This window comes from Dendroctonus ponderosae, unplaced genomic scaffold (assembly GCF_020466585.1).
Source record: "Dendroctonus ponderosae isolate FM_Combo_2020 unplaced genomic scaffold, Dpon_F_20191213v2 Dpon_F_20191213_1, whole genome shotgun sequence".
In the NCBI taxonomy this organism is placed as follows: Eukaryota; Metazoa; Arthropoda; class Insecta; order Coleoptera; family Curculionidae; genus Dendroctonus; species Dendroctonus ponderosae.
In genome coordinates this window covers 59,379,649-59,399,116 of record NW_026017110.1, presented here as the reverse complement: position 1 = coordinate 59,399,116, position 19,468 = coordinate 59,379,649, and the positions used below count along the sequence as shown (strand labels likewise).

Sequence of the window (19,468 nt, the reverse complement as noted above, 5' to 3'; positions counted from 1 at the left end):
TGTTTTAGTTTTTAACTTTACTTACAGCTATTTTAAAATACCTTTTTCGGCACATGAATGTAACATGAAGATTCAGCGTCGAACTTTAAAATTATACCGAGTGGAAACTTTAGCAGATGGATGCTCTTATTTTCCTTCAATAGCTTTGTGCAGGAAAGTCGAGCTTTGTAAATAAAGGAATTGTATCTATTTAAGCTAAATTTCAACAGGTTTTACTATTATTCAGCTACTTCGCTACTCTATTTAACATCGAATCTCTAGTAATTAAGTCTCTTGATACTACAAAATCCAATTCTTTCTAATCAGGTTGATCCTAAGACAACTTCTGTATTTGGTTGTCTCCTCATGGGTCCAAATGAAGGAAATCTGTTGAATTTCTCATTATTTTTAATTATTTTTCAAATACTATTGGATCCCAACTAACGTTTATTAAAGCTGCCCGGGAAGCTAGATTAATTTAGATTGGCTTTGTTAAGGATTTATTGAAGGGTTCAATACAAAGGTTGCATTGGTCTGGATTTTGTATAGTTGAAATTTCGGTTTTATCACAATCAGTCGAAGGTTTTAATTTTGCATATTCAATTTTAGTTTGGATTAGCAGCTTTTGTGCTTTGAGGTTTATTTTAATATTAAATTAATTTTTACTAGCACGTTTAGATATTTAAGGAAGTCAGATACAACGACTTATTTCGCAGTTGTATATTCTAAGAAAGCAACCGTAGACTATAACCAAATTATACTGCGGGTAAATGTAGCAAAGATAAAATAGAACAGGCGGAAACAGCAAGTAGTCGTATAAAGGAACGGGAGATAAATTATGATTATTAGAAAATTTAATCTTATTGTGACATTTTTTGCCGAGAAGATTATTGCCTGGATAAACCAATTTTCTTGCAAAAGTAGGAAATTAAATTTTTTCCTTTATTTCACCCAACAACGCAGGACTGGTATTTTCCTTGCAGACTTCAAAAACTGCCCAATTATTCGTTTTGACGTTGAAAGAAACATCGAATTATTATCGTGAATAACACAGGTGAAAATACAAAGCAACGAAATAGGTGAAGAACCCGTAAATTATGATCGTTCTTAATCTTATTTTGATGTTGCTTACGAAACACAAAAAACACATTTAGAGCAAATCAGCCAAATTGTTCCGAACAAATAAGACAACAGTCACACATTAGTGAGGCAATTCGCATTTTCGCCTCATTTGCTTGCCATTTTCTTTGATTGGGCGAAAAAATGAAATTATTTTCAACAACTTGTTATACGAAGAAATGATCACGAGTAAAGAACTTTTATATGATAAAGAAATTTTATATAATACTTTATTTGACTTAAACAACACTGGAATTTTAATGCAAACTAACTACACGTTGCATGGATACCTTCAATAACATAGCCGAAATTTAGAATTTCCCTTATCCATTGCTATTTAATACAATTTTAACAAAGGCAATTGAAATTCAATCGGCTATTCAGGCAATCCTAATAAACTTGAAACGGATATCGAATGTTCTTCCAGGAATAATTAAAAATCTACCGAGATTTAATAGGATCTGGCTTACCGATTCGAGTAAATTTGCATTATCGCCATCATACATTTATTTGTGAATAAAATGATGTTTTTTGAATGCAAATTTTTTTTATCAAAATTGGTAATTTGCCTTTCATTTCTCTGATACGGATCTTCTAGTAATTTTCGTTTTCCGCCTACAGTGGCGTGTGTGTTATTTATTTATAGTACCAATTTATACACTATATGCAACGTCTATTAAAAAATAACAAGACTTAGAACAATAACAAAGAGAAATTTGTTTTAAAAACAAGCGTCCTAATAAAAATAGAGAACTAATTGAATTCACCGGACGCAAAACTGAATTTGTCGCAAAAAATTAACATTGATAACATAACGGTGTAATTTTAACTGAATACGCAATAGAAAGATTTGGGTCACAACGTATCAGGACTAGAACATCTAGATGTTTTATGACAAAGGTTCCAAGCCCATACTGAACGAACTTGCCAAATCTGGAATCCAAAGCTATAAAAAATATGTGTATGGGTTTTCTTTGAGCTGCAACATTGTTGAATGCGATTTGCTTTTATCAAGCAGCTTAAACTTTTTAGTGCTAAAAGACAAACCTAGAACTTTGCGAGCGAGCAACTTGAACCTTTCGAGTTAGAGCTATAAAGATTTCGGCTCAAGACGAGATAGCGCTCGAGCGCTGATCAAACGAGGTGTTATGTTAGCGTATTTCTTAATTTATTTAAGTTTTTATTTTCTACTAACAGGTCTATTGTGTGACTTCTGAGTCAACTATTGACGATTGTTAAACTTCGTTTCATATTTTTTAACTTTCATTGATCATTTAAAGAGCTCCAATTTTTTTCAAAGAAGTATTTTTAGACTGAGCAGGGATATTGGGACACTGGAAATATCGTTTTGAGGTTAACGTTTTCTGTTTTCTTTTAGGGCAAAATGGGTCCGATCGCGGACATCGACCATAGTAAATTCACTTAAAAATGCTGATTATTTTTTTATAAGTTGAGAAGGCTCAAAGGTTAAAATATGCAAGAGCCCTTTTATAATGAAGGAAGGAAACATTGGTTTATCATTAGGGAAATATCGTGTTAAATTACATTTTTTTATGGAAACTTTGTAATTAGTCTGCTAAACTTGGAGTCATCAGGCATTGCTGATTTAATATGACAGTTCAATTATCTGTCCGTGCCTGGCAGGCCTGAGTTTGCTATTTAAGATTTTAATTATCCAAATCAACCGACTTAAATAGTTTGCAAATGTTTGTACACTTTTATATAAGTAATGATTTTTCTTTAATAATTGCAGTATTACTAACCGATATCTGCACCAGATAATTCTCCCAAAAGGTATTAAAAATTTATGAGATGAAACAAGAAGATTCTTGATTTCCGAAGTTTCACTACTCCCGACAGTTTATTGCCAGGATAGCAGTCCAACTAAACTCCTAATAGTTCAGAAGTTAAAATGAATTACTTCAAAACAAAAGAGTTGTTTTTCAGTAATAGACTAGCAAAAGAAATTAGTGGAAAACTATTTTTCAGTAAGCAAGCGATTATGTACAAAATAAAGTTTACTGAGTAATCGACTTTGTTCCAAGTTTCCGCTAGTTTGAAAACAACTTAGAGAGAGAATTTACATGAAGTAACACGTTTCAATATAAATCACATTTTTCGAAAAATATGAAATATATGGAGTAACGATTGCGATTTTAAACCATCGAAAACTTCTTGAGGAGAGAATATTTGAACATTGCAAGCGCAAATAGCGTACATTTCATATCCTTCACGTATTGGTGATAATTATTTATCGAATTGCTTGTCTTATTCTCGCGAACTTTCTTCACCATTCTCCATTAGGCAAACGTTGAAGGATTCCAATATTCACTGCATAGATTGAAGTCTGCAGCTGTTTTGAACCAATGTGTCAGGAACATAAATAATATGAACGATTCGTGTATATTGCACACGATTCGAACATTGTCGTTTTTGAGATTTATAGCAACTGTTCGATTCTCGCATATACATCTTACCTAATTTGGCAAAGCATTGGGTGAAATAAACTATGCAATATTTTTTAACGTTTCTCAATATTTTCACAAAAAAAATTAAACAATTTAAAGACATAAAGAAAGTAACTAGTAATAATCGGATAACGTTTTCGGTGTAGGTAATCTATAACGGAAATAAGCCAAACTAATCCCTACGAACGCTAACTAACCCAAACCAATCCACCCATGAACGATTCGAATACTGTGATTTTTGAGATGTATGCCAATTGTACGAATCTCGAATATCCATCATACCTAAATTGCCAAACCGTCGAGTGACAAGAACTAAGTAATAATTTGTTCATTTTTATTCAATGTTTTCTGAAAAACATAAAACAATTAAAAATACAATTTTCCTCAGCGAATATTTTTCACCTAAGAAACGCATAATAATCGGATAACGTTTACAGGATAATCGATTTATTTACAACTTGGCAGGAGGTTATAAATGATTTAAAAGTCGTTTACATGAAGATACACGTTTCAAGATAAATTGTATTTCCACGAGAATGTGGAGAAAAGAAAGTTTCTTAGGTTTTTCTGCAATACTTTGAGCCGCTGAGGGTTGAAAATATTGTAATTCGCATATAAATACCTTTATAGAATTCACGACTTGCTTTCATAGTACAAAATCTTAAATCCAAGAGGTATAGTTGAATATGATAATCTGATTTCCGTGAAGTCCATTGCACGAATTGTTAAAAAATGAGTAAATAGTTATTCACAGTTTATGTTTCACATTCGTAATTACGGCAGGTATTGAATGTACCAGCCGAAATGTTGTAATATCAGTAATTAATAAATATTATGGTTTATTGCAAATTATTGCAAATATTGGCTTTATTTGTAGAGAAGGTAATTTGAATTATGCTCCAGTAATCAATACCAGAGTTCGCTAGGCCATGGCATTTATAATGAGTTGTAAATAGAGAATCGCTATTTTAATGCCATTCTGGACGAGGTGTTAACACCAAAACCAAAATATATTAACCTGTTAAATTTTCGTAAACTCCCTAGCAAATCGACGTCTTGCTCTTATTGATAATTTACATTGTTAATCTTTGTAGCAAAGAAACTAAGCTAGATATCGAGACACTGTACTTTTCCAAAGTTTCTTATTAGAGTTGTACAAATAAAACTACCGTGTTTCCCGAACGAGTTGAGAAAATTAAGAACAAACGCCTTTCTGGAACGATTCTGGTTGGTTTACTGCTTTCAGTGTAGAAAAGGGGATTCGCGTAATAGTTTTGCGCTTTGGAGAAACAACCTAGTTAGTGATGAAATTCTTGATATCACACTGTTTACTCATTCAGCTTATCATTATAATTTAGTTTACGGTTAAGAGCAAAATATATTTTATTACCATTAACTGTTCTGTAAAGAACTTACTCGTAGTAGTCTAAAAACTAATGCTTCAAGTAAATGGTTTCACCCAAAATTTAAATGTTTTGAATAGATATGAATGATGCGGGTTTTTACGAAAGTATTGACATTTTTTAAATTTTAAATCCATGGGGTGATATTTAGCATCTAAGCTGGTTTAATTAACTATATTAACTATTAGAAAAACTAATACATCTAGCAGTAATGCAGCAACTTTACAATGAATTTCGTTCTCGAACTAGACAAATATTCTGACCACTGAAAGAATGTCTCTTAAACTAATTCTGAGTACGACCCGAGAAATCTGTTAAAATATCAAAATTTGTAATGAACATTAGACAAACATCACACCATAACTAAATAAATTACATTGCTTTAAGTGAATATTCTAAAATATAGTTTAATCTTGACAAATTGCGCTTTAATATAAAATGCGAATTCCAAGGATCGGCAGATTTATAAGCCCCGCGGCTGTTTTGCACTAAAATGGCTGATTATAATGTTTCTTTACAAGCTTAATCAATTACTCGTTTGGGAAATGTGTTTTTCACTTCACGCTTACTGCCGAACTTATTATACCTGTCTACGTGAAATATAGGAAAATGATTTATTTACGATGCAAGAGTTTGAATGAGATTTAATTTCCAGCCCACTTGTTCTGATATTTAAAAGCATTGTAAGGTTTGTAACCATTTTGTACATCGGTTTTAATATTATTTACTGTTCGCCAATTCAATTACGATATTTAATTTGCCGTTAATTAAATGCAACGTTAGCATTTTAATACCAGATATAATTTATATATTTTAGTAAGTTGAACTAATTGTATCGGTGTATAACTACAAAAACAATAATTAGCATTAATAACAATATTCTCCAAGCAGCATAGAAAAAGCAGTCGATTTAACGTTACCCCTGTTTCATAAAATTTTACAACAAAATTAATTAATCGTGAGAAAATAAAACTATATCTGGTTTCATGGCTGGTAATTTGCGTCATTTTAATTTGCTCCGTTTGGAAGCGAAAAATTCTTTTATGTTTTTAATTTTCGTATAAAATGTTAGTGCGAAACTTGCTTGTCCAACATTTCCAGCATAATAAATTCAATTTACAGCATGCAACAGAATGAAAGTAAATGTTGTTGCTCCATGTCTTTTCCGCTAAAGGTGTTTATTTTGTAATACGCCGCATGCAAACCAGTTCGCCAAAATATTTGCCACTTTGCATATTAAGATTACTTAACTACTTGCTGAAATTTGATGTTTTCGGTGGAGATTTACGCCCTACTCATAAGAGACGGCACATGTTTTATCCATTGATGTAGACATTGATGACACCTAGATGAAAACTAGTGGTTTTTTGACTTTTCTTAGCACGATTTAAGAATCGCTTTGAATGGATCCATGCCCGAGATAAGTCGCGAATTATTTATATAATCAACCAACTTTTGCCCACAGACATTTAATTGAGGTCTCAAGTTGTTTTGCTGCACACTCCATATCGGGCTGGTTTGTAGGTAAATTAAATAAAAATAATTGGCACACAGTAACATTATACGCTAATAATTCCAGAGAAACAAAACCAAACTCAGTTCCTCATTACGATTGGAGCTCATGAGGGTGGCCTCGTTATTCAACGACAAGGCGGAATGTTTGCAAAGAAGAAAAGTTTTATGGAAAATTCCTTTTCATTTAATAATCAGATTACAACTTTAGTTTTACACAGAATGATTACTTATTTCCTCCAATTTCACTTAAGAGGGTTCCTACTTTAATCAGAAGGGAATATCCAATGAATTACCTCACGTACTCGATTAAAAATTTAATCGAGAATCCATACTCAATCGACATCTGCTTTTTGGGCCCTTTTCCCATGGGGAGCACTATTTTGAATCTGGAAAACTTGCCAGCATAAACTGTGGCTATTTAATTAAATTATTAGTTACAATTAGAACATATTATGTATTCGGGCCTCAATAGGCAATCAAAACTATTAATCTGGAAACGTTCATTTTACTTTTGTGTGTATCAGGACCCTGAATGGAAGCTGAAAAACAATGAAAGCTTTAAAGCTAAAAAAGCCCCCACTGCTTCCTGTAACTTCGCTAGTAATTTAATTCGTAGACATTTATTAAACTATAAATACTTGGCAACCAGCTTCGAACTTAAATCAGTAACAGAGCTTCAGCTGGTTTTTCCGAATACAGCTCTGACTAATGCTATTGTCTAGTATGCTTTAGAACATCGCTTTCGAAAACAGTTTCACAAAACACCTGTCCAAAAGTTAAACAAGCCAGCGAAGTACAACACTCATAATTGAACTTTATATTACGGCTGTTTGCATGATGTGCAAAATAGTAAAGCAAATAGCAACATTTCTGTTTACACGCACATCAGATTTAAATGAGAACCTATGGAAATTTGTGTCTGATGTGCATTGAAATAAAGTTGGTAGGTGGCAGTAAGTTTTGCGGCTATTGTGGTATTTTCCATTATTGAACTGGAAATTAATAGTTCCGACTGATATGATGTATTTTATACTGACGCTGATGCGAGGAGAAAACACTTTCTTATTTCACAAATGTGTTGTTTGTTCTAAAGCGATACTTTTATTATCTGAAAATAATGTGCTGATCGGATTTTAACAGGCTCCATTACCAGCTGCACGCATTGAAAGAAACCACCTGCAAAATTAAAAAGACATCGAAACTTAAGTTCCGCTATAAACTTGAATAATAAAGTCGCATTACTCTTCTGGAAACTCAAAAACTTCAAATAACACAAAGAGCCGAACTCTTCAGCTATTTTGTATGAGATGTCTAGAGTTGTTAGCTTTTTACACCTCTAGCAGTGTTAAGTTATGTCAGGTGAATGTTCCCTGTTGCGCCTTGCTGTTGCAAATTGACTTTATAGTATCTGTAGTAAGTTTCGCGTTTTAGCTCGTGCTTTTGGTTGGAAAGTCCAAATAATAAAACGCATTTAAATGTTGGATATTCCTAAGTGGCTCTAACTGAAATGTTTGATAAAGCGTTTCAATACGAACCCCATCAATCCAAAGTTTAGAAGGACCTTTTCTTAAAATTGAAATAAACGAATCCTTTTTTTGAAAAGAGAATTAGCTAAATTAAGAGCGAGTGGATATTAATTGATTTATGAATAAACCCGATACCGGTAGCTCTACCCCCGAATCCAGAGTGCGAAAAGAAAAAAAGCGCAATTTTATTGCCGCCTATTTGTCAGTCTGCTTTTCTCGCCTGAGAGAAAATTTGGTCTATTCGTCACGATTTGTGGTAATTAATAAACCTCTGGGGCGGTAATAATGAGTGCCATTAACATTAATGCGTATAATAATACGCGCAGTACGAGGCTGTTATAGGCGTCAAACCGAGCCATGTCGTTATCGGGGCCTGCAGAATAAACACTTTATTAAGAGCAAATGTGCTCACAGCTCAGCGTATTAGGAATAACCTAATTACTATTACTAGGTTTCCTTCTACCGGGTTAACATCAAAACTATTCGACCGTTGCAGATTTCGCAACTCAGTAGATTTCGCTCACTGAATCAGATTAATCGTTCAATTGTGTTTTCACAATTTCCCAAACTTTTACAGCATGCGTTGCTATAGAACTAGATGTAGAGTTTCCATTGAACATCCAATTTACATGTTCAGGAAAATAATTGAATGCTGCATGAAAAATATTGATGTGGAATGTTCGCCGTATTAATTATTACCATAAAATCGGCTGGACGTGCCCAATTATCTCTCAGGTGAGAACTTCAGACTGATATATGACCGGCAATAAAATTGTGGTTTATTTTCCTTTTTCCAACCTTGGGAGTTGAATCTACCGATATTGGGATAATAATAAATCAATTAATATAGATGGAATGCAAGGCATTTTCGGGCATCTTTTATTTATTTTTCTTTACTACGTTATCGGGTTTATCCAATTCTCTTTTAATTACATTTTTGATAAATCCCTCCATTACAAAATTATGCAACTTACGTTAATTCCTTGATATTTCTCCATATGGGAGCACATTTGTGCCGGCTACTATGGCCGTTTTCTAACTTGCTGTGCAAATAAAGATTGTGAACAATAAACGAAGACACTCTTTAATTTAATAAAATAACGTGGGAGTTCCACTTCGTAACAATGAAATCCAATTTCATCTGGTTGCCTTAAAAGCAACTGAAGTAATTAAGACTGAATACATATTAATTGATTCATTAGCAACTCGACACTGCCTAGCTGCAGCTTCAAATGTGGAGTGCGAAAAGATAAAAGCACAATTTTATTGCAGGTCATTCGTCAGTCTGCTTTTCACGGCTGAGGGCAAATTTCTTCCATTCGTCATGATTTGTGATAATTAATTAAGTCGAGGGAAGGCAATAATGACAGTCATTAAAATTACCGCACATGGTAATCACGGGGACAGATAGACTCTATTTGACAAAATAATTGACGAGGAAAAATAAACTCGGAGAGTAAAAACAGAAAATGGCGTAACGAGGTTATTATAAAACTCCTGCTACCCATCCGTCTGAAATTTGTTTTGCCTTAGAACAATTGATTTACTTACTTATTCAATTTTAAGTTAGGGTATTGTTTGGTGTTATCCACTCTTTGGTTATTTCCTACCGCTGAAAGGGATTGCATTTTTAAGATCTGATTGTAAATGTAATATTTAAGGACTGTGAGTATTAATTGAATTATTTCTGTTCTAGCTTTAACGGTTCCTCCAGAATTTGTAGAGCCGATTCCCAATGTCACTGTAGCGTTGGGAAGAGATGCCAGCCTGCCATGTGTAGTGAAGAATCTGGGAACGTACAAGGTGGGTTTTTGATCACATTCTCAAATTCATTTTTATATATTTTTCTTTTTGTTTGGCATTGCATTATTCTAACGTATTGACCCAGTTTGGAGATCGAAATCTTTTGTCGAAGTTGATTTAAAGTAACTATCATCGTTTAATAGAATCATTTAGTTGCAGCATCAAACCGAATAAATGTACCTTTTCTGGAACCGTCTATGTAGTTTACGATCAACTCCTTTTCATGCAGAGCCAATTTAAAGCAAGCGAAATTCATTTGATTAATGCGTTCTTTTTCAAGAAGAAAACTGGCCATCAATTCCGTAAATTGCTTTAATTTAATTTTACCAAGAAATATCGTTTAGTGTAGTAATCACAATTTTCTGTATATTTTTCCGCAAAGAAACCCGCCTTATTACTTTAGCTATTTCGTCTGTCATTTGATATAATATATATACGTGCAATGCAGACCAAATTGTATTCATAAAATTTCGGAGAGATAAGGAGCATAAATTTGAAGATTTCGTATAGAGCCAATTGCGGTTTTACACTTTATTATTCTGTGATGTTAGGAATAGTATCTGGAGAAAATTTCATTTCGGTGATCCATATTTTCTCTTTGAACTTTGAATTTGCAAATGAAAACTTTGATGTGTCAACATCAATATCATAAATATTCAGCATTTGCGGACAATACAGCCGAAACTTGAGTTGCCCTACATTATTAAAACGTATTGTACAGAATTAGGCAAGTGTTATTAAAAATTCTCATTGATAAATAAATGAGCAGGCAATGTTCTGCAGAAAATGTTTCAATAGTGTGCTTTTTAAAGGAATATGGTTAAGCCATTTTAACATTTCATGGATAAAAAGGGGTATGTGCTGCAGTTTTCATTCTAAGAAAAAGTGAAAAATTGTTAAGCGGGAAGTATACAAGCCATAACTTCGCATCTAAACTTACTTTGGATGCAACTTTAAGCAGTAGAAAAGTTAAATAACCACATTATGTTTAAGATTTACTGTTTACGATACGTGTTGGACTTGAGCCAAGAGCATCTCAGGCCGTAGAGCAGATTAGGTGTCACGCTTTATCCTCATATTGCACTTTGGGCTATAACGCGTAAGAAACAGCTGTTGTTTCCCCTCAATGGCGTCTGCATTGTCGTCCCTTTACAAAGTGCAAGGTGCAGCTATACTCGCTCTAATAAAATACTTAATAACAAAAGCTCTTTTCAGCGCCCTCATGCATCAGCTTAGTAATCTTTGTCTATCTTCTCGCGGAAATAAAGCAAAAGGTCGCCTCGCTCTGGCAAATGTTACGTCAACAAGACATTACAGAATACAGGGTTCCATAAAAAGTACCAGTTTTTCTATTTTGGCTAATGGAAAACGTCGCGCTTCATCCTAAAGCGATTATTCCCACACTTTTGTCATCGCGAAATTACAGCTCCCTTTTATATTGTACACGTGGCACTTAATGGCTATTATAAAAAATGTGAAGATGAACAGGAATTTCTGCTAATAGGGATCAGAAATAACATCCCCTAGAATTAGGGAAGTTAATATCTTCTAAGCCTATGTGAGCATCGAGTCAATTCCAGTATATACAGCCTTATTATATACCTTTCATATTTTATTACGTCAAATTTATAAAGACGGTCTTTATAGTCTGAGGCACTGGCGTGTCAATTATAGGATATAATACCGAAACGAAAAAATAAACCGGAGCTTTTTTAGATGACATCAATACATGAGGGCGAGCTTTGCAGACAATAAATATAAAAATGTGGTCAATTTTGTGTTACAAATGTGGGCATTCCCCAGTATTTTTGGGACAAGTAATTGGCACAGGATTTCTTTTGAAATAAAGTATCCTTGAGGGCATTTTCTAGTACCTATTGCCTACTTCACCTGTACACGTAGAAATACATACAACAGTATAGACAAACTACGGTGGTAAACTTTCTATGAAAACTCATCTAAGCTGTGACAGGATTTTAGAGTCTTTCATAAATTTCAATTTAAAAGCAATAGTCAACGATCAACTTTCATCCAGGCGATATTTTCACAACAAATATCCTCGTCTAAAAGTTTAAGGGTTCTTTATCAAACTTAAGGGCAATTGGATCTTGCGATATTTTAAAGTTGCTTGCATCCTGTAAGGTTATAAGAGCTACATAATCTCTGTATATGTCAAATCATGGTTCAGATAGCATCGAACTGCTTCAAATCCTTGCAACCCGTTTTGATTGATGAAAAAGTGAAATTGTTCGGCATTTCAGTAATTAATCGAACAAATTGGCTTTTTTCGAGTTGCTGATAATGAAGCAAATACAATTCTGGTTATTGATTTTTTTTATAAAGTTCTGGTGCATTGCAGACCAAAATCTGCTTCGAACCCTGCAGGAACTTTACTGTATTGCACAAAGAGCTGAAATCGTTTACAGACCAATCAAACCGTATAAATTGAAGCGTTTTATTCACACCTATTTGGATCTTTTTATTGCGGTTTTCTCCCACATTTGTCTGTTTTAAAAGAACATTTTAATTTCGTTTTTTGCTGATGAAGCGAGTCTCCTGCTTCACTTAGTCTGCTTATTATAAATAGACATTTTACTCAAATTGGTAGTGAAAACCTACGTTATGTACTCAAAATATATTGAAGCAGTTAATTGCGAAAAACATGAACAAGAAATGATCTAAAATCGATGTTCCGATTATTGTAAGAAGGCGATATATTGAATGAATACACCTACTAAGAACAAATTTCCAACCAAATCAACATAGTTTTAAAGCACACTGGTACATGTGAGTGTAATTTTCAAACTCTTATATGTGCTGCTTTGAAGTAGGTTAATTCCAACTCCTATTTTGCCCTGCTGGGTTTAAGACATTTTCAGTAAATAGAAAGTAATCTTTGGTTGAATTTGATAATTCATCCCAGATTTGTATTAAAGAAAAGTTTACATTTCCTTAATCCTTTTTAATAGAGGTTTCCTTGAAACTCAATTAAAATTTTCTAATGTTATTTTGACGACGGATTTGATAACTCTTTCTCTTCTTCTAATCAAGAAACCCCAACAACTGTCCGTGCTTTTCCCAGATTTTATTATAACTAATTAATACTTTGTTGAAAAGGGGAGCAGTTCAAATAATGTAAAGTTCAATAATGTAGATTTATCGAGGGTGGTCCAGGCTAAAATTATCAAGCACTGTCTAATCAACAGTCATCAATATCTATTACAAATGATCAGATAAAACAAGAATGGGTGATTTATTTCTAAATTCGGAAAAGGAAAATTTGCCAAAATGACTCGAATAAAATGAAAAAAATTACCGTTTCTGCGTCCGTTCTAAAATTCGAAAAGTATGCTTGTGTGCCATTGGCTTATCCAATTTCGCTAACAAATGATGATAGAAAGAAAACAGTACCCGGTGCTACGCTGATAAATTTACAGTCTGGTAAGGGCATTTTGGGTTAGTTGTTTCAGCCGTTTTTATAATAACCATTACTCAAAACTTTACAAGTGTATATTCCAAACTCCATCTTGCAGATTTCTCTGGAGGACGTGTGTGATATATTTATTAGGTCGCCAAGATATTCGTGCCTGCAAATGTACAGCAACAGAGTTCATGAATGGAATATTTGTAATATAATTTTAAATATTTTCCGTTAGTAATAAAATACTGAGTGTCTGTAGTAACAGAATAACTGTGAGATTCAGAGCTTCAGTTTAGTTAATAAAAACGGATCAAGTTTCGTGTTTGGAATATCAAGCGGACTTAGATTTCTTTCGAGGGTTATTAAAATTCAAACACTGTCATCCAGGCTTTAAAACGTTAAATTAATAAATATAAACGATATTATCACAACAGCTAATAAAACAAAGATTTGCTCAGCTCCAGCAATTTTAGGGCCCTAGTCGGAAATCGCTAAATTTTACCGGAGATGTTTAATTTGCCAACAGGGAGTACTAAGCGATTTGTGCTTTACGATATGACTTTTAGCATGATGCACTTTTTCCGCTACCAATAGCTAATATTTTCCTAAACTTGTAGAACAAGATTTCAAGTCCTTATAGCATTTAATCGCTTCAGACGGGATTTTTTCATTAAAACTTTGCCGTTATGTCCAAACAAGCAATTTCGCTTTACAAAGGTTTTGGGTTTAATACAATTTCTACTTGAGGAGTTTTCTTTACATAATGCTCAACCCTTCCCTTCATCTAAATCTAATAAAAGCGGTGAGTCGATGAAAATGTTGAAATAATACCAGAGAAGTAGAAAAATCTATAGTTAACCGGCATAAAATTTATCACAAGCAGGTCCTTGATGGAAAAGGAAATTGTCAGCACTGGTTACATTTTTTCCTTGAGTCCTTATCAAAATGTCAAGCCTTTATGCTTCCATATTTCAATAAGGCTTGAAGACTGTCCAACGTCCAACGTCCTCAACTCGTTTTATAATAATCTATCACCGATAAATGCGGATTCCAAAATGGTAATATATTCAACCATAGATCGATTGGCGGTCAAATAAAAAAATATTCCTCACGCTGCTGAGTTAATTGAGCAGAAAAATGTAAAATTTGTAATATACGTTTAGAAAGGTGGTTAAAGTTATTGGAGGCTGGCAGCTGGACTGTTCATTTAAAAAATCGTCCCCATATTTAACGTACAAATAGTTAAATCTAGTGGTTACTAAATATGCGAGGAGCATTTTTTACAGCCACTGTAACTTTTAATTATCTAGAAACATTATAAATTTTCCGCACGTTATAAATCCCCAGGTGTATGAGGTATATTTTCCAAACCGAATGCACTTTGTTGAGTGTTAAATTATTTTCAATACAACTCCTGAAAGTCCTTTATGGAACTCTAAAGCTCAAGAGTTTCACACATTCACTAAACTGACTTAATTCAACTAACCCAAACTACGTGAAGTGGAGCGAAATGGACGGCAATTCAGCTTATTTATGGATATTGGGTTATTATTAATATCATCACACTATAGAATAATCAGGGTGTATTTGGAACATTTATTCTATATGTATAACTTATCTGTTGCGTCTGAAGCGGTTTTAGCTTTGTCATCAAAATTGGGCTTGAAAGTATCTGGTGTTCAACGCTTAACTCCACTCATAAATTAAGCAATAAAACAAAATAATTTAATTGTTGCATAATTCTATTTAGCAAATAAATATATCATGGTAATAGCTTCTACGTAATTATATAATCTCTTAAATATTCCCCCATTAACTTGCCATATGATGGCATGATTCGACATTATTTTGATAAATATTTGTTGGCTATCGGTGCTGTAAAGTTGTTCATGTTTCATTAATTTATAGGTTTTCTATTTAATGTGTAACTATTCGCGACAACAGTAGTACAATAATGGATGTTATGTCCGAAATACGCAGTCTTTATGGAGGAATTCTTTGAAGAAACATTTATAAATCACGAAGATTTGCTCTCATATAAATCATATCCTAGCAATTCATTTATCTATCAAGTAATGCGATTTTGGAAACCCCATCTGTGCCTGTTCTCGTATATGTACATCGATCTAACCATATAAACCTTCACAAAGGAACTTAAAGACAAATACTTCAAAACCAATTTTTCAGATTACCTTTCCTCTGTTTCCTATTCCCAAACAGACCTTTTCAACAAGGCGAATTTTTCTGTAATCGGGCTTCAACAAACTGTTCTTGCTATTTGCACAGCTTCCATCGCATAAATGATATTTTATTGTTAATTTTTATTCACTTTCCACTGGGTTTGTTTTCTAAAACCCTTGCTTTAGGTAAATGAAAAAGCAGACTGAAGTGAACCACTAAATTACATTGTGCTAACAACGCAGGATGCTGCAGGGATTTTCAATGTTATTAGATTGATTAACATAATAGTAAAGCCAAATCATATGTGCAACCGTTGTCCTAAATCATGCATGGTGAATGGATAATAAAATAGCCAGTTTAGGGGACTAAAGCAAAATCTATGCTTCAATCAGAGGGCTTCTAATGAGTTTACGTCACCCGTTGAACTGTGCACTTTATCGTTATAACCATTTAAACCATTCGGTGGTATCTCAGGTGCCCATACTTTGTTGTGTTCATTAGTTTGTTTGTCGATGGTCAAAATTCATATTACAAACATCCCTTAATCATGTTGTATTGTTAGATAAATAGAACCGTTCCTGTTAGCTAGAGAACGTTTCGGAGATTCTTACTATTGCTACAAACTAAATAATTTATATTAAGCGCATGGTTTCTTTCCAGTTTTTTAGCTTGACACGTTCAAGTCACTATCCTATCTATCCCTGAAATTAGCTTCTATTAACTGGGAAATGGATGCAACTATCTGCGGCCCTCTGGATTAATTGAACGTGTGTGTCAAAATCCAGCGCTAAATGAAAATAAATAAACATTAACACTCATTCAGTGTGGGAACACTAGCAGTTTAGCAGTTCACTAATTGAACATATTACGCGTCTCGTAATTTTTCAATGCGGAATTTTTGCCGTAAACTCCGGAAGCATTAGGTGTTAATATTGGTTGAAAAGGCAAATATTTCAGTCCAGTCCCGGCTCGACTTTATAGAGCTTTCTTTGCTAAAATCCTAAACAAACATTGACTGAATAAAGTCCGCAACAAAATAATATATCATAAACACTAAATGAAATACACTCCTACGGTCATAAGGGATTATTGGTTCTCTTTTTATTTGCTTTATAAGAAAATAATTTTCTTTTCGAAAATAGCCCGTGGATCTTCCGTCTTATTGAGCAAATAGTTATATAGTCTGCGGAACTTGCAACTGCGATTAAATGAGAATAAAAGATGGAAGATTTTGAAGTTGGATGAGGTTACTGCATATTTTTTTTGAGAAACGGAGTTTGCTGCAATCTAGAAAATATTAATTAAATGTATTAAAATACATATAAGCAATTGAAACGTCGTTTGTGAAAGCAATTTTTTAAACATTGTGTCGATTTTTTATTGCAGGTTGCATGGATTCACATAGATCGCCAAATGATCCTCACAATTCATCGGCATGTGATCAGTCGAATACCACGCTTCAGTGTGAGCTACGATAATGATCGAACTTGGCTTCTTCACGTGAGCAACGCACATAGAGAGGACCGGGGTTATTATATGTGCCAAGTCAACACGAACCCCATGATAAGCCAAGTGGGATACCTACAAGTAGTGGGTAATAATCTCTCCTTAGTTCATTCAATAAAATTGCTAACCGTTCCAATTTCAAAAAATTAATTCAAATCAATTATTTTGCTTCAGTTCCACCAAACATCATAGACAGTCTCAGCACTCCATCCAACGTAGCGATCCGTGAAAATCAAAATGTGAGCTTGACATGCAAAGCTGAAGGATTCCCCACTCCTAGTGTAAAGTGGCGAAGAGGAGACAGTCAGGAAATCATCGTGGACCGCAAAAATAAAGGTATTTTAAATTGAAAGGCGAATCAGTTGAAAAACGTATTTGTATTTCAAGTTTTGTAAAAGCAAATCGGACAGCAAAACTGAACTTGTTGCCAAATTTGCTTTTGAACCTTACCAAACAGTTGAAAATACCACAGTTAGCCCATTTAGCTTTCCACCGTCAAATCATCTGCTAATTCCCCTTAGACTTGCCTGTTGAAAACGCATTCATACCATTGTTTTGCTAAAAAAAAACGAATAAAACGACGAGTTTTAGAAAATCATGGTGTAAACATGCTGAATTTACATAAAATATCAAAAGCAATCTGTAAAGCCCATTATGCACAGATTCCTTTGACGAAAGATTTAGTTTCAATGGAAATAAAATTAATTTAGAACTGTGACCCTGAAGTTTTATCAACGATATTGCTAGCTTTTTCAAAACTATTTTCCAACCAATTGCGATATATCGTTAAATAATTTTCATTTGAAAGATACTCTTTCTGTAAAATCGCCCCAATAAAATCATGAAAATAATGGCAAGATTGGGAAACAGAATGAGAAATGTAAATTGTCGAGAAACTAAACTTGCTCATTCCTATGTGCATATTGGATGCATGGCGCGAGTGGTGCTTTGCATTGTAAATGAAGAAAACTGCGCTTCTATAAGTTTATAAGAAGTCTGTTATTTGATTGTAACTTTTATATTTAGGTTGCCGATACTCGAATTAATGAAATTATTGCTTCTAATTACTTTGATTCGCGCCCATTTTTCGCCATTAAAATTGAAAAACACCATGCTACTGGTGGGTTCAGGGGTTTAGATTTGTTACTGAAGTACTGTATATTTTGTTTGAAGTGATTTATCGTCATCGACTTTAATATTCGCTCTAAACATGTTTTGGCTATAATTACATTTTTGTCCTAAAACTGCAGTGGAATGTTACCCTTTGTTGATATCCTGTACATCAAATACCGTTTACAATATTGCTTTAATATTAAATAAGAGACCAGCGACAAAATGAGCTTTGGATGAAATAGCGACACATAATTTTAAAGAAGCTGCACTTTAAACTTATTAAATTTGAGAGGTTTAAAAATGTAATAAAGAAAATCCAATAAAGTCGTTTTACGTTATTGGATTACTTGGAGCCGAAAGAAAGCACATACTGTAGTAATTAGTAATATTCACCATAATAACATTTTTGGTCATTCACATGCTGAACATTTAAAAACCTTTTTTGCTCTTTGCTTTACCTGTAAGTTACTAGATGTTTGGCTAAATTTACTTCCTTCAAAGACTTATTTGAAAATGCTCTTTTCAAGTTTATCCGAAATAAATAAAAACAACTTTTAAAAGCCGAGGTTCATTTTAAAGCATGTTTTATTATTTAAGCAAACGCCTGCCGACTACTGAAGGTCTGAATTTTCCGATTTCATATACCATAGCTTCTCTATTAATATAAGCAAAGTAAAATAAATAGACGATGGACGTAATTGTATGGAAATAACTAAGTCTAACTTAAAAGAGAGTCAATTTAAAGCGTTTTTCACTAAAGTGAACCAACTTTCACTGTCCCATCTAGAGAATGTCCACCCTTCGGAAGTTATGGTGCAAAAAAGACTCTATTATTAAGACCCCCCAAGTTCTTTGTCGTAAACTTTGGTGACTTGCATGGATAATTAATTAATATGAGTCGTTTTTACACTCCATTTTTAATGACTTCAAAGGATTCGGAAGAAAAAGTTACTTTAAAACTTCTTAATGTTTTAATGCCGTAAGTTCAAATTGTTCCCGGAGAGGTTTTTTTATGGATTAGTAACTTTGAAGTTAAAAAGACTAATACAGCTCTGTGATGCTTTGCATAATTTCCAACTCGAGTTGAAGTAACAAAAACTTTTTCGTTTTTACGTGGCATTGTTTCTTTGCTTTCATTCGATGAACTTTCTGTTTTCACCTTTCACGGATCAAACACGGTTGCGCTTTTTGAGCAGCGATATTTCTTTGACAAAATATTTTTTTCGCCAGCTGGATACGACAGTACACAGGGAAATTATTAGCCAGTTAGCGTAGGTGGTATGGACGTACATATTTGGTCTAGATTACATCGGTACGTACATGCCGTAAAATGTTGGTACGTAGTTGGTACTATTATGAACGTACTTAGTTTGTGCACGAAGAACATTTTATGTACGTACATCTTAGTTACAGATTACGGCGGTACGTACACAC

General features: G+C 33.7%; 1 protein-coding gene across 1 annotated transcript in view; it reads left to right on the top strand.

The window, feature by feature from the left end:
* Nucleotides 1-19,468, top strand: part of LOC109532954 (lachesin) — a 60,987-nt gene that overhangs the window by 24,889 nt on the left and 16,630 nt on the right. Inside the window, exons 2-4 of the mRNA XM_019898112.2 lie at nt 9,707-9,813; nt 16,802-17,009; nt 17,096-17,257. Of these exons, the coding sequence (XP_019753671.1) occupies nt 9,707-9,813; nt 16,802-17,009; nt 17,096-17,257 (477 nt within the window). The remainder of the gene's footprint in view (nt 1-9,706; nt 9,814-16,801; nt 17,010-17,095; nt 17,258-19,468) is intronic.